The sequence below is a fragment of the Nelusetta ayraudi genome, unplaced genomic scaffold (assembly GCF_046127955.1).
Source record: "Nelusetta ayraudi isolate G7.1 ecotype Tasmania unplaced genomic scaffold, CSIRO-AGI_Nayr_v1 ptg000010l, whole genome shotgun sequence".
NCBI lineage: Eukaryota > Metazoa > Chordata > Actinopteri > Tetraodontiformes > Monacanthidae > Nelusetta > Nelusetta ayraudi.
The window spans coordinates 1,668,338-1,683,428 of NW_027466060.1; the positions used below are offsets into that span (position 1 = coordinate 1,668,338).

The 15,091-nt window shown below is 48.5% G+C and overlaps 1 protein-coding gene across 1 annotated transcript; it reads right to left on the reverse strand.

Annotated features, from left to right (window-relative positions):
• Positions 1 to 909: 909 nt before the first annotated feature.
• LOC142884124 (transducin-like enhancer protein 1) lies at positions 910 to 15,087 on the reverse strand (the record flags this gene model as incomplete). The annotated part of the gene is made up of 14 exons (XM_076019612.1): positions 910 to 2,999; positions 3,332 to 3,408; positions 3,846 to 3,996; positions 4,131 to 4,278; positions 5,263 to 5,510; positions 6,280 to 6,529; positions 7,222 to 7,298; positions 9,268 to 9,470; positions 10,009 to 10,147; positions 10,241 to 10,390; positions 10,472 to 10,525; positions 10,987 to 11,100; positions 14,386 to 14,402; positions 14,892 to 15,087. Coding segments are annotated over 14 exons (1,932 nt in total), but the record flags the coding sequence as incomplete, so codon positions are not given.
• Between the last annotated feature and the right edge of the window lie 4 nt (positions 15,088 to 15,091).

Sequence of the window (15,091 nt, forward strand, 5' to 3'; positions counted from 1 at the left end):
GAGCCCATGAAAGGCTGGATATTCAGCCCTGCTCCCCACTGAAGGACGGGAACCTCCCATCTTTAAGAATCTATAAGCGCAGCCGCAGATTAGCCAGCGGCTTCCTCACACGGTTCTGTCCCTGGGCTCGGAATTATTTCCCCAAATCCGGTGGATCTAATTCACGTATTCCATCTTGGAAGGAGCCCACTTAAAAAAATAAAAATCCCTGGTGATTTGGATGGTCGCGTCAAAAGAGAGGTGACGTTTGAGGGAGAGAGGAAAAAAAACTATTGAATTTCAAAAAATTCACGGTCTCTGTCTTTTTTCAATGTCAAAATAGTGAGTAGTGATACAATTCTAGGTATTTTTCAGCATCAACGCAGCCATTGTTTAAAGGTTACAATAGTCACACCTAAACTCTGACTGTAGCTCCGCCTCCTTTCTTCATCGGTCAGCGACTACGTTTACGTGCACAGCTTAATCGAGCTATGCTCAAAATTCGGTTCTTCTCCCCTTGTCCCCGTCTCCATGCAGCTGAGAAAATCAAATTATTGACGGGGACGTGTCCTCCTCCCCAACACTAGGGGGCGATATGAGCGTTTTCAGCCTGTCAATTTCCGGTTAACCTCTTTCGTCGCACAATAACAAAACAGCTGGAGCACGATACAACACCGGTGTGATGTCCGTACTGGTCTTCAATTTAACGAGTTTCCTCACCGAACAGCAGCAGATTTGTCAGAAAAAGTAGAAAAGCTGTAGAAAAACACAGTCGAGGCCCACATCACTCGATGGGTTTTGAAATACGCTGTTGGCCTGAACACAAGATCACATGGGAGCTTTTCAGGAAGTTGTTGCTTGCTGTTGCCAAGAGTTGGACACCCACGAACCGTCTCAGCCAGGAAGAGCCAAGACCAAAGATGGCCACAATTCTCTCAGTGGTTATCCTTTATTTGTACGGACAAAAATCATACAGTGTGTAGTCGGCCTGAGAGAGTTCATCAATGAGGACATCAGTAAAAAAAAAAAAAAAAAAGAAAAAAAAATGTAAAAGCACACAAAAGTTACAAAAACCATTTATTTTCTAGATATTTCAATCATTTTAGATTAGCTAGCATTAAGACCATTCAGTATATCTCCCGATTAGAGTATTTTTTCCCTATGTAAAAGACATACAAAAACAGTTTGTTATTTCTAAAGCATGTCCTGTAAGAAAGGAATCATATGTACATTTTTACAAACATTCAACGGACAAAGAAATTAAGTAAAAATAACACAAAAAAAAAAACCAAAGAGGCAAAAATCATGACAACTGAGAAAAACAGTATGTGTGCTAAACTCTGTAAGACTGTCAAATAAATCTGGTCTGTCCACAGTTCTGTTTTAGTAGGACACAAAATGACACAGTTGTACTTTTCAAGGCAATTAAAAAAAAAAAAAAAAAAGAAAGAAAGAAAGAGAGAGAGAGAGAACAAAGTCACATATCCAAGAAGATAACAAGGCGAGTCTGTTTCTTGGTCACTGCTCAGGTGATCACAGAAGAAGGGATTTAAAGCGGTCAAAACACTGTTTTATGTTACCATGTTTTAGGTTTCTGCAGTGGGACCAACTTCTCATATAGTGACATATTTATTATTAAGGAGTGGTAAGGTAAGAGTCCAGGTTTAGTTTACGTCTGGAAGCAACCTGGGGCTCATTTTAAAAAGACCCCCCCCCCCCCCCCCCCCCGCCCCACCCCACAAGAGAAGAGAGTGAGTTCCAGCCAATCACGCTGAGTGAAAGAGTGGCCGCAGACGAACGTACCGGGTGTCGCATTGTGGAGACGCCGCAGCAGGAGGAACAAAAAAAAAAAAAAAAAAGGCTGTTTGTGTTACAGTAGGCTGACGAAAAAAAAAAAAAAACGACAAAAAGAATGCTTTCATCGAGTGGCACTTCTAGCTCCACCTCCAGGTAGTGAGAGCAATTACACAAGACACCATTCAGACGCCACACGGACTGAAGCGAGGCCAGTGTCTCTGCGAGTTCCTCCCCTTCCCTCGGCTCTGGAAGCATTACTGACCTCATCAAGAAAGAGCTGCAAACCCCGTTTGACTGGCATTTTACCATCCGCATTTGAAGGTTTGAGGCTCGCCTCGTGTCAATCAGAGGGGAATTTTCTGCTGTAGAGCATCACTTTTTTCTTTTCTTTTTTTTTTTTTTCACTTTTTTTTTTTTTTTTTGCAAAGAAACTACTGGAATACTTTTGGTGACGCCCGAAATCAGGAAACCTTCAAATTGAAACGGCGGGTCGAGTGGATGAGCGCGGGTGGTTGCGGCCGCTACTGCGGTGCGGCGACTGAGCGCAGGACTCCTCACCTTGTATGAAAGACAGAACAGCTACCACGTCACACCGCTGAGGTTCTTACGGTCAAACTGTCCCGGCGCAGAGGAGCAACGTTCTGCAGCCTCCCCCGCAGCTCCGAGTGTTCCGAGCTCCGTCTCGTCTCGTCCAGCGGCTCACAGCCACGAAACGGACCTCTGGAGAACCAGCGTCCGATCCCGGGCGCAGCAATCCAGCGCCGCCTTCGCTCTTCGTCGTCGTCCTCGTGGTCATTGTCCTTTTGCGAACGAGTGCAGTCCGTAGCGGGGTGACGTTTTAAAAACGTGTACATTCAAAGGGTTCCCTGTGTTCTGCCGTTAGCTGCTGACGGCCCGCTCCGGTCCGCTAGTACTCAGACGCCAGGCGTGTCACACGTCCTTCACCTTTCTGCGCGGCGTCCTCAGCAGATAAGACAGAAAAGTGAAGCTCGCTCCCGTTGTCTTTTCTTTTCTTTTTTTTTGGCTACATGTGAAAGTCTCAGAAAGCGTGTACAAGCTAAACTTCCTGTTTTCTTTCTTCTTCTTCCTCCACCTCCTCTTGCGCCCGGACAAATTTAGTAGATGACTTCGTAAACGGTGGCCTTCTTGTCGCCCGAACCGGTGACGATGTATTTGTCGTCCACGGATATGTCGCAGCTCAGCACCGACGACGACTCTTTAGACTGAGGACACACACAGCAAAAAAAAAGAAGGAAGTTACGACACGTTGGCGACAAGCGAACGGAGGTCGTAATTTATCCCCGATATCAATAACGGTTAATAAGGCAAAGTAGCTTTTACGGCGTCGTAAAGACAATGCCGACTCAGGAATTCCTGCCGCGATATTTCATCGGCGGGGCTTCTTTTCAGCCCTCCCATCCATCAAAAGTGTAACCTGCACAGCAGGAAATCGCCCATTATGGGGGTCATGTAAGTGATTGATGAGATGTGCTGCTGGTTGGAAACACAATTAGAGCATTTAAAAAAGCTGAAGCAGCAGCAGCAGCAGCAGCACCTGGAATATGCTGGCTCCGTACGGCGTCCTCCAGGCGTTCAGCAGGTTGTCCTTCCCTGTGCTCACAAACCACTTGCCTGGACGGGAGACACACACACACACACACAACTGTGAGTAAACAGGAAGTGTTTCAGGGTTATAGATTCTGGGGTTTTTGTATTAGTATCTTTGCACTGCGAGGAATGATGAAGGACACTGGCCAATAATGTGATTAACGAATTAACTCATTTACTGTAACAATAATAGTAACAACAACAATAGTGGATTGGATTTATATAGCGCTTTTCTATGCACTCAAAATACATTGAACCCATTATTCATTCACACCACAATCACACTGGTGGTGGTGGTGGAGGGCTCCATGACTGACGATCCGTGTCTGACTCCCGCCCAAAAAAAGAGAAAGTTCTTGCTGGCTCCACTTTTAAAAATCATCAAAATAAGATGAACGTTTGTGGGAATCAAGCCTTTGTGATGTCACCAAAAAAGCCCCGATAACTCGACCGCCGCTTACCGCAGTAGGCGAACTGGAGGGAGAGGACGCAGCTCTCGTGCAGGTGCAGCTGGTACTTGTCTGGTTTGGTGACGTGAAGAACCTCCACGTTGCTGCTCTCCATCCCCACGGCCAGCCACTCTCCCGTGGGACAGTAGCCCAGAGAGAAGATCTGGAGGGAGGCCGGAGAGGCTCGTTAACTCGCAGCCGTATGAAGAGGATGACGACAGAGGTGTGTGTGTGTGTGTGTGTGTGTGTGTGTGTGTGTGTGTGTGTGTGTGTGTGTGTGTGTGTGCGTGCGCGCACCTGCGAGGTGAAGTCGTGCTGCTGCAGCTGCCGACCCTCCCTCAGGTCCCAGGAGCGGACCGTGTTGTCCAGGCCGCCGGTCCACAGCTTGGTGCCGTCGTTGGAGATGTCGATACAGCTGGCTCCGTCTGTGTGGCCCTGGAACTGCCTGCAGGACACACACACACACACACGCATACATTCAGAGTCAAATAAAAACAGAGATGTTTGAACAACGGCGCTTCTTTGCAGTCGACCAAACAACAACGGGGCTCAGAGTGTTTTCCCATCAGCTGCCGCTCTCGCGTTGTTGCAAAGACGTTGAGAAAACTGCGGTTGTGAACTTCCCGCTCCGACGCAGTTGAACTGAACGGGGTGAATTCCAAGCGCGTTCAGCACCTGATATGAAAACAAACAACGAAATTCCCGAATCCTGGAAAAAGGTCACTGGAACGCTGCCACCGTGTGAGGGCGATATGCAAAACGCTGCGTGAGCCGGCAGCAGGTGCAGCAGCGGAGAGGACGCAGGAAAACGGAAATTGCAGCACCGAACAGGTGTCAGTTGCACCCAAACAAAGTAGCGCGCTCTCGAGCAACGACCTGTTCTAACCTGCTTACTGAGCGGCGGCTGCTGTACCTTTAATGACCACCTGTCACCTGACTGCTGGAACTCTCCCGTCCTGACGGGAAACTGCACCGAGCAGCAGAGGCTTGAATTATTTTACCGCAGTCGAGTCCAGGTTTATTTTGCCTCCGACTACAACATGTAGACCAGCGTTTCTCAACTGGTGGGTTGCGACCCCAAAGTAGGTCTCGGCTTCGTGGGAGGTTAAATATATATATATATATATATATATATATATATATATATATTTTTTTTTTTTTTTATTTTATTTTTTTTCAGGACACACAATTCAATTAAACAATGTCTGTAATTTATTTACTGGACATGAGAGAAAATGGATCGAGTGTTTTTATTTTTGAGGAATAAATTTGGGTCGCGACTTCATGTTAAGGAAAAGATTGTCGGTCCTGAGACTCCAGAAGTTGAGAACCTGTGATGCCGACATTCTTGTTTGGAAGACGGGATGCGTAACCTTGTGGCAGCAGCAACTGAACAGGCCGCAAGGAAGAGCAGGCGGTGCGCCCTCACCTGACCAGCGTCTGGTTGTGCAGGTCCCACACGGCGATGTTGCCGTCGCTGCAGCAGGAGAAGCACACCTTGGAGTCGGGGCTGATGGCCAGCGCGTAGCACGCCGGCGCCGACGACGTTAGCTCCGCCTTAATCCTGGGCGTGGGCGTGGCCAAGTCCCAGATGGACAGCGTGCTGGCCTCGCCCCCCACGATCAGCGTCCGGCCATCTGGGAGCAGGCGGCAAGAGCGGATGTAGTTGTCTCGGTTCTGATGACACATAAACATTGTTCGTGTTTGAACAGGATGTTGTACCATGTGAATCCACACAGAGGGGATTTAGTTTGCAGGCTTTGCAGTTTGGGACGGGTGCCATAGGATGAAAAAGGACAAAGAAGTTGATACAAAAGTAAATAGCAATGTGATTATTTTTTTTCCCCCCTTTTGACCTGGTTTATGAATGTTTAATGGGTTGTGTGCGGTGTGACCTGATTGACATGAACCAACAACATTACCTATATATATATATATATATATATATTACAATTTTATAACATTACATATTACTAATGACTATTTAGTCATTAGTAATAATATGTTAATAATATAACTTAATTTAGTTTATATTATATATTATAATAAGAATTACTAATATATATTAGTAACTAGCAGTAATTACTACCTATTAGTAACTCATATGAGAATTTATGTTAAAATATTAACTAATACTTACGGTACAATATTAGTTGTTGTTTTTTTTTAAATATATTTTCGATGATTCTGATTTAGTTTGTTTTGTTTCTTGAATGTACCTGCATGTAAATGTTCAACATAAACTAAACTTAACTAAACTAAATATGATCAGAAATGAATGCTTGTCTTAACCAGGACAATCCATCCTGACCAAAAAGCTCTACCGCTGGACAGGAAACGGGCTTTTTGCTCATCGCCTCGCACCAGTTAAAATCATTTCTGCCTCCGAGGTTTTCCTTCTACCAAGACCCCTCAATGCGAACCACCCCGGCGTCTCCCCACTCACCAAGCAGTCGAGCTGAGACACGGGGCTCTTGTTCCCCGGGTGGCTGATGTCCCACACCTTCACGCAGCCCTTCCCCCCGGTGTACACGTGCCGGGTGGGGTTGCTGATGGTGACGGCGCACACCACCTCGCCGTGGTTGAGCGTGTTGATCTGACGGGCGTGACGGGGGATCCCCGGGCCGACCAGGGCGTCCGGCGGGAACGGCACCGGCTGCATCTGACCGTCGGCCGCCACGTGGAAGGAGTAGGCGCTGAGGAGGGGGAGACAGGGGAGAGGGTCGTTTGTCCCGGTGCAGGTAGAAAATCTGTCCGGTGGCGAGATCTGCCTGGGATCGGGCCATTTCAATGACGTGTCTGTAAAGGCTACGAGATCTGTCTGGGGGTCCGGCGACTGCCGACGACGTCACATACGGCAACTCTATTAGGACAAAGTACATGGCGAAACGAATCGAAAAATGAATCGAAAGAAAAAAAGACAGAAAGAAAGATCGATAGATCAATCAATAGGTAAGATATAATAGAATTATATACAGATAGATATAATTACATTATATCTATCCATCCCTCTATCTATCCATCCATCCATCCATCCATCCAGCGCGGCCAAAAGAAAGAAAGAAAGATAGATTGACAGATAGATTGATATATTATTATATATAGATAGATATAATAGATGGATATAATTGTATCAGATCTATCCATCCATCCACCCACCCTCCCAACCCATCCATCCATCTATATATCAATCCGTCTGTCTGTCTATCTATCTACTGTATTGATCTGTCTGTCTATCTATATATCCATTGATTGATCGATCTATTCGACGCAATGTAGTTTGTCCTAACAGAGTTGCTGTAAGTAACCTGGACAGATACACTGGCCCAGATCGGTGGCTCCACAGGATATTTCAGTCAACCACACACATCACAGCAAATACACTTACGGTTTGCCGCCAGGGATACCAGTCAGGCTGGGGGGCATCCCAGGGACTCGCATGTGGGGATGAGGATCAAACCCCACCTGAAGGAAAGAACAGAAAAACATGACATGACATAACACACACACACACACACACACACACACACACACACACACACACACACACACACACACACACACACACACACACACACACACACACACACACACACACACACACACACACACACCTATGACATTAGCAAATGCACACATGTTGATGCAAACATGTGATACGCAGCAAAAACACTGCCGAGCGCACGGCAAACAAACGCTCTTGAGCAAACATGCACACAAACACACACACCCTGCACGTCACACTGACAACTTTAAGAGTCGGCAAACACGGTAGAACCGCCAGTAACCACACACACACACACACAGTGACAGGCTGGTGAGTACACAGCCCGAGGCCCTATCAAAGGATGGCCAGACTCCTGCACAGCTCTGAGTCTGCAGAACCTGTTCAAACAGTGTCGCAAACACTGGGCAAACACGGCCAAGACTGATGAGGCGATAGAACCACCGTGCACGCCTGCTCACGTCCTCTCGCGCAGAAGACAAAGCGAAATGCAGCCGCGGCGCCCTTGAGGCGGAGGCGGAGGTCAACCGAGGTCAAACTCCAAATGCCGACACAGCCGTGGGGATTACGGTGAAAAGGTGCAGGCGGCCACCCCCTGTATGATGTCACAGGGGGCACTGATGAGGGAGTCCTTGTTGGGGTCCCTTTTGAAAAGCATCAGGTTTAGTGGGGGGGGGGGGGTATCCTAAGTTTTTGGGGAAAATTTGATGTTAGTCAGCAGGAACTGGACTGCTTTATTTTGAGGTCAAATATTCATTATTTTGGGTAGACACGATCTTTGTATATGTCCACAGTATACTGGAAAAACTATTCATTCACTTGCATAGTTCACTATTTAATGAATGAATAGCTAATTAATCGGCCAAACCAATGAGACTGTTTACTCTGAATGAAATTTAGTCCTGTTTACCAACTGCCTCAATAAAGGGCATTGAAATGACTGATTAAATTCTTTTTTAAATAATGAAAAAGGATGATAAATATTTGAACCAAACAATAAACAGCCAACATTTGTATTTGGTGAGCCCTCACTTGTGCAACCACAGACTGACAGACACGGGGAAGAAGCGGTGTGAGAGCGACAGGTGTTTAGTCAAGGCGTGGCCAGTTTTCCTTTACAAATGCCTGGAAGGTGCGACTGGTGCAAACGTTACTGCCGTTATTTTAGAGCGGAACAGCAAAGAGGAAGTCGGTTAGAGGGAGAGAGAGAGAGAGAGAGAGAGAGAGAGAGAGAACAAGTCGAGCTGCGTTTCCGTAACCCCTAGAATTGCGCAAAACCTAAATATCGCAATAGAAAAACTGCTGATGGAAACACCTGAAGTTGGAGAAACCTCTCAGATATCACTAAAAGGTTTTGACGCTCTCATGAGGTGCTTTTTCAGATGCATCCATACACAGGTATATCGCAAGAGTGTCATGCACTTTTACGCGTCCGGATGTGACGTTACGGGGTTCACTTCAAGTGAAAATGACGCGTTATGTTTGGACGGAGGAGGATACGGAATATTTTTTTTTTACAAGCAATCAAAGAGAAAAATATCACAACTCTTCTTGGCAGCAAACAAACGAAAACAAACAAAAGCAAACGCATTTCTCGTAAAAAAAAAATCTTTCCCCGCACAACTTTAACGAGCATCACGTTCCGCGTGAATTCTCATGATTCTCGCGGGACGGGATTTTACGAGAATTACGTCCTATGCACTGCACACCGTTAAATGCAAACGCCTGCAAATCGCAATTGCACTTTGTCGAAATTTTAGAAATATTGCTTTTACTTTTTGCGAAAAACTGTCATGGAAGCCAGGATGAAACAGACTCGCACTCAGCACCGGGTTTTTAAGAAAGAATGTGGTGTGTGTGTGTGTGTGTGTGTGCGTAATTCAGACAGGGTCCAGACTTTTGCTCCGGCTCATCCAGTCGGGGACTCACCATGGGGGATCGGCCGTACGCGGCCACGGCGGCGGCGGCGGCGGCGGCGCTCATCTGCGGCGACATGTGCTGCAGCCCGGCGGCGTAGGCGGCGGCCCCGGCAGCACCGGCCAGCTCCCCGTTCATCCCCACCGGGTGGGGCAGCATCCCGAAGGCCCCTGGGTAGGGCCCGGGTACGGCCAGGGGGGTCCGCAAACCTGCAGCTGGGAGGGGGGAGGGGGGAGGGGGGAGGGGGGGGGAAGGGGGTAAAATGATAAAGATCACGTTGGACGGAAGCTTTTTCATACACTGTTGCGAGTGCTAAAGATGAAATTGGAACCACGCCCATTGGTGGGTCACTTTGGAGTGAGCGAGGAGGATGGGGAAAGGGGGGTGGGGGGTGTGGGGGGGGTGTACATCTGTCTAAAGAAAAGCGTTTTAGCTTTTTCCTCCCTCCTTTGCATGATGAGCAGTTCTGCTCTAACTGGCACACAATGGCTGGAAGACATAATGTCTTTAGAACTGTTTAGAACTAGGAGGACATTACAAAGTCACATCAATATTCAAAAATGAAATTCTGAATAGTTTGGGGACCCTTCCTGAAATCCATGCAAGCATCCTGCCGCGTGTTCACCTTTGTAATGACCTCTGTTCACTGCACGGGTTGTTCTTTTTTTTATAAATCTTCATTAAAAACCATTCAGATTAAAAGTGGCACACAGAAGCAGTAGAAGCTACTAAGCTGACGGTGTGGGCGCTCACTGGGTGGGTGTGGGATCTCCATGGAGGGGGGTTTGGAGAGACCCGGGCGGATCCCAGGGGTGGAGCTGGGGCCAGGGGTGGAGTCGCCCCTCGGCGTCGGCGTGCTCGACTTCAGCCCCGGCGTGCCCGCCTTGTCGCGCTGGTGGAAGAGACACGGTTCCGGAAGATGAGATATCGTTCAAAAAAAAGTTGAAAATGAAACGAGGAGGAGGTGGCGGGTGGAGGTTCCTACCGACGGCATCTCTTTGGACTTGAGGGAGGAGGAGCTGGCCGAGGACGCGGTCGACGCCGGACTGCAGGGGTCTTTCTTGAGGAGGCGGGCTTTATCCAGGCCGTTCTCCCGTGGCGAGGGGAGGGGGGTCCCCCGTGGGGAGGTGGGGTCCTGGTGAGGGGGGCAGGAATCAAGTTAGCGGGAGGAAAGAAAACAACATGAACTGCAAGCTAATCATGACAAGGCACTCACCTCGTTGGAGACGTCCACCACTAAATTATCTTCACTTTTCTCCCCGTCGCTGTCCTGTGAAGACGACCAGTCAGTTAGAACACACACACACACAAGAATACATCATCATTAGGGATGCACCGATAGCATAGAGTACTTGCTTTTCAGTACTCACAGATACCAAGTACTTAATGAGGCCAAAACAGATTACAGAATTAAAAAAATTTGAGAGATGTTCTGTAATTTAAACCACATTCATCAGTATGTTTTGGTTTGGACACACCCTATGAATTCAATGTCAACAGACATGCCAATGAAAGAAAAGACATTGGAGTTTCTCACTGAAGGCATCTAAACTACATATGAACACACACTGAATCATGTAGGAAACAATAAAAGTGCAACATAACTCAAACACACGTTGTGGTATCGGTACGTATTTTACAGGTTCGAGTTGAGTGCTCAAGCCCAGTCTCGGTTCTGGTGCATCCCTAATTATTATGATTCTGAGGGACATCGGCGGAGCAGGTTCTCACATAGTGGCTGGAGTCCTTGTCCTCCACCTTGCGCTTCTTGGTGTCATTGGGGAATTCGGGCCCGTTGCGCCGCTTATCCGAGTTTCGGAGGCTCTCCGGCAGCAACGAGTTACTCTGCAGAGGGAGAGCGAGTCGGGACAGATTAGACAAATGAGATAGAAATAGAGAAAAAAAAAAAAAGGGAAGCAAGGACGGTTTGGGGGACAAAGAGGGAAAACGTTGGGGGATTTGCAGAGCGTTGTCGCTTCCAATTGGGACTGTATCAGCTGATGCCGTGGAGCCGCGAGTCAAACAGGTTAGAAAAACAGCACTCGGACGAGTTCAGGGTTCACATCAGCGCGGACGCAGCGGCGCTGCCACTCAGCAGAAACCTCTTCTCCCACTTGACCGGTGGCACACACACACACACACACACACACACACACACACACACACACACACACACACACACACACACACACACACACACACACACACACACACACACACACACACACACTCTGTGAAGTTGATGATTACATTAAGTGTCTCTTAAAATCCATCAGGGCTACCTCTCCTGGCTCCACTAGCTGCAGTGTGTGTGTGTGTGTGTGTGTGTGTGTGTGTGTGTGTGTGTGTGTGTGTGTGTGTGTGTGCGCGTATGCACGCACAATGTGCAATTGACTGTAAAAGCCTGTGTGTATGATCGAGTGTGTGACAGACTATGTTACTTGCGTAACACCCCTTGTGATGCAAGGCTCGCGCATACACGCGCACGCTCACGCGCACGCAGCCTCCTGACCAACGGATCCTATTGTTAATGGATTAAAGCTTCGTGTCGAGTCCATTTCTGTCCCGGCCCTGTCAATGAAATGTGCATCCAACTCGCACACAGACGCGCAGCCGGGCGGGCGGGCGGGCGGGCGCGTGCACGAGGCCGGTGAGCAATCGCTCGGGGCCTCCGGGGAGGGGGAGGGGCGGATGGGTGAAAGGGTAAATGAAGGAGGAAGGGGGGGGGGGGAGAAGGAGGAGGGTGAGAACCGAGAGGAAAGGGAGGGGAGCAGATTAGAGGACGGAGAGGATGGAGGGAGGGTGTGAGAGTGTGGAGGAGAAGAAAGGGCGACAAGAGGAGAGGGAGGGAGGGGTCGGGGGGAAGGGGAGGAGGGGGGGGGGGTGTCTGTATTCTGCCTTGACAACCCCCCCCACCCTCCTCCCCTTTTTTTATTGAAAGGTTTTAGTGAGCCGAGTACTGGAGCACTGACCCGCAAAACATAAGCAATGTCTGTCTCACACACACACACACACACACACACACACACACACACACACACACACACACACAGTGTCATATGACTGCTGCCCCCTCTGCTCTACCTTTCCTAAACCCCCCCACCGACCCCCCCGCCCCTCTCCCTCCTCAGCGGTGGTAATATTAAACACAATGAGAGTCTTTAAGCACAGGATCAGGGGCGGTAAGTGGGGAGGGGAGGGGGGGTAATCTGCTCACTGAGGTGTTAAATAGGCACGACAATGCAGGGCTAGGCTGGAGGAGTGTGTGTGTGTGTGTGTGTGTGTGTGTGTGTGTGTGTGTGTGTGTGTGTGGGTGCGTGCTAAAAAGCTCATTTGGAGGGAGGAGGAAAGAAGGGGAAAAAAAGCCAACAGTTGAGAGCAGATCTGGGCCACGCAGATGGACCCGCCTGCAGACAGGAGTTATGCCCAAACACACAGTCGCTCCCTGAGCCTCGACAAAGTCAGACGTGCACAACTGACGGGTGAAAGGCGGGGGATGTGACGCGGGACGTCAGAAGCGGTGAAGGGGGCTGCGAAGGGCGAGACGAGACCGGAGAGACGCGACTTCGCCGAGAGGGGGGAAAAAACGGCTCAGCAGTCGAGTGACGAATTAGGATAACGAGATTGGTGCTTTTATTTATTAATTTTTTTTTGGTCACTAAATTTGAGTGTGAGGACACAGACGAGAGGGCGGATGTGCGACTTGTGTCCAACAGTATCTGCCAGGTCAGATTTGGCTGACAAGCAGTGGAAACGCAGTGTGGAAATGAATGAAATCCTATCTTGTGTGTGTGTGTGTGTGTGTGTGTGTGTGTGTGTGTGTGTGTGTGTGTGTGTGTGTGTGAGAGAACACACATCTCTCTCTCTCACACACACACACACGCACACACACCACATCCATTCAGTACAAGCAAGCTACTGTACGACCCAAATAAAGCGACGCCTATTCGTTGACACCACGCGTGGAACCAGGCGCAACAAGTCAGAACCGCGGCAACAACAAACTGTGTGACCCAAAGTCGGGAGCCGCGTTTCCGTTTTTTTCCGAAAATTTTGACAAAGCACAATTCCATTGTGAATGGTGCGAAGCGCATAACCCGTAATTCTTGTAAAATCTCGTTCCGCGAAAACTGCAAGAACTTTCGCGGAACATAGTTCTCGTTAAAAAAAAAAAAAAACCTCGTCCCACGAGATTTACGAGAATTACGTTGGCTTTTGTTTGTTTGCTGTCAAGGTGGTTGTTATACCCAAACGTAACGCGCCACTTTTCACTTGAAGTGAACTGGGTCATGTGACCCGTCACGTCCGGTGCAGCGTAAATGCAAATATAGTTTTTCCATGACACTTTTGCTATATACCTATATATATATATCTATATATAGATATATAGATATATATCTATATATATATAGAGAGAGAGAGCAACAAAACCGTTCAGCAATATTTGAGGCTTTTCAAAGTTTAGTTGTTTCCATTGCCAGTTTTCTGTTGCGATATTTAGGTTTTGCGCAATTCTCGGGGTCAAGTAAACACAGCTACTGTTGCAGCCTCAATTTTGGTTTGCAACATCAAAACACTCACTCACACACCACAGCGTGTGCACTGTCAGCGTCACGTGGTGAACATGCGCACAACATGACGGGCTGAATTTCAATCGTAAAGGAGCGCTTACATGACAATCGCCCTGATTACCGACAGTCTACGCAAACCGCACCTGATGAGCTTTTCCCTAACACACTGTCACGTGTGGTGAGAGGAAATAAATAAATGACTAGAGGCGTCTTGTGTTTCAAAAAGGGTTTGAAGGGATTACTGCTATACCTGCGTGAGCGGAGGTAAATAACTTCTTCAAACAAGCTGAAAGTTAAATGCCGTTTGCTCAAGAAGGGACAGTTTAAACGCGCGTGTTTGCTCGTTTGCCTTTCGCGGAGCTTAAAGATCCGGCGCGAGCCCGTCGAACTGAGCCGAGACGCGCTGCTAATCTCCCCGCTGGTTTGAAGTCAAACTCTGTGCAAACGTTGAGAAGAAAATCAAACCGTACCCCCCCCCCCCCCCCCCCCGAAACCAAACCATCCATGTGAAACAGACAAATACAAAATAAGCTGTGTGGGTAAACGGGGAGGTACTCACTGTGCCGGGCTCTCGCTCTGCCGCCGCAGCAAATGCCAGGACGCAGGAAAAAGTTTTGAGGTTGGACGTCACCGGAGCGGAGAAATGACAACAGAGGGGAAAATTAGAAATGTGAAATATACATTCAACTGAGGTTTTTAAGTACTCAGTAGAATCAGCTTCTCGCACAATTACGTTTCATAAAGGTGCAATAAAACATTTATATGGCAATATTATGCACATCACTTGTAAAATAATAATAAAAATTGCTCGAAGCTGCCATCTTGCACAGACATTTTTTTAAGGCCACCTGACAGCAACCTGAACACGAAACACGCTGTCAGCTGGGCTTCCTTAAACATTCCACACACTCGACTTTTTTTGTGCAAACAAAGAATTATTTCCTTCCCCCTCCCCAAAAACGAAAAACAGCATGAGCAGTGAAAATAAAGAGAATTGTCCCCGGAAATTGTATTTTGTTGGATCTCGACCTCACGTCCCCGACAGACGCCAGCGGCTGCGTTTACCTCTCAGGTGCTCGGCTCCTGCGGGGTGCGAGTCGGGTCCCGACAGGTGGGGCTTCTTATCCACGCTGTCCTTCCCCGCCAGGTGAGGGGGGAGAGCGCCCAGGGCCCCCGACAGGGCCAGCAGTCCGGCCGAGCCGCCCAGCTGGGAGGGGTGCAGGCCCGCAGGGTGCGGGGTGAGGGGCACCGGGGCGCCGCCGTGG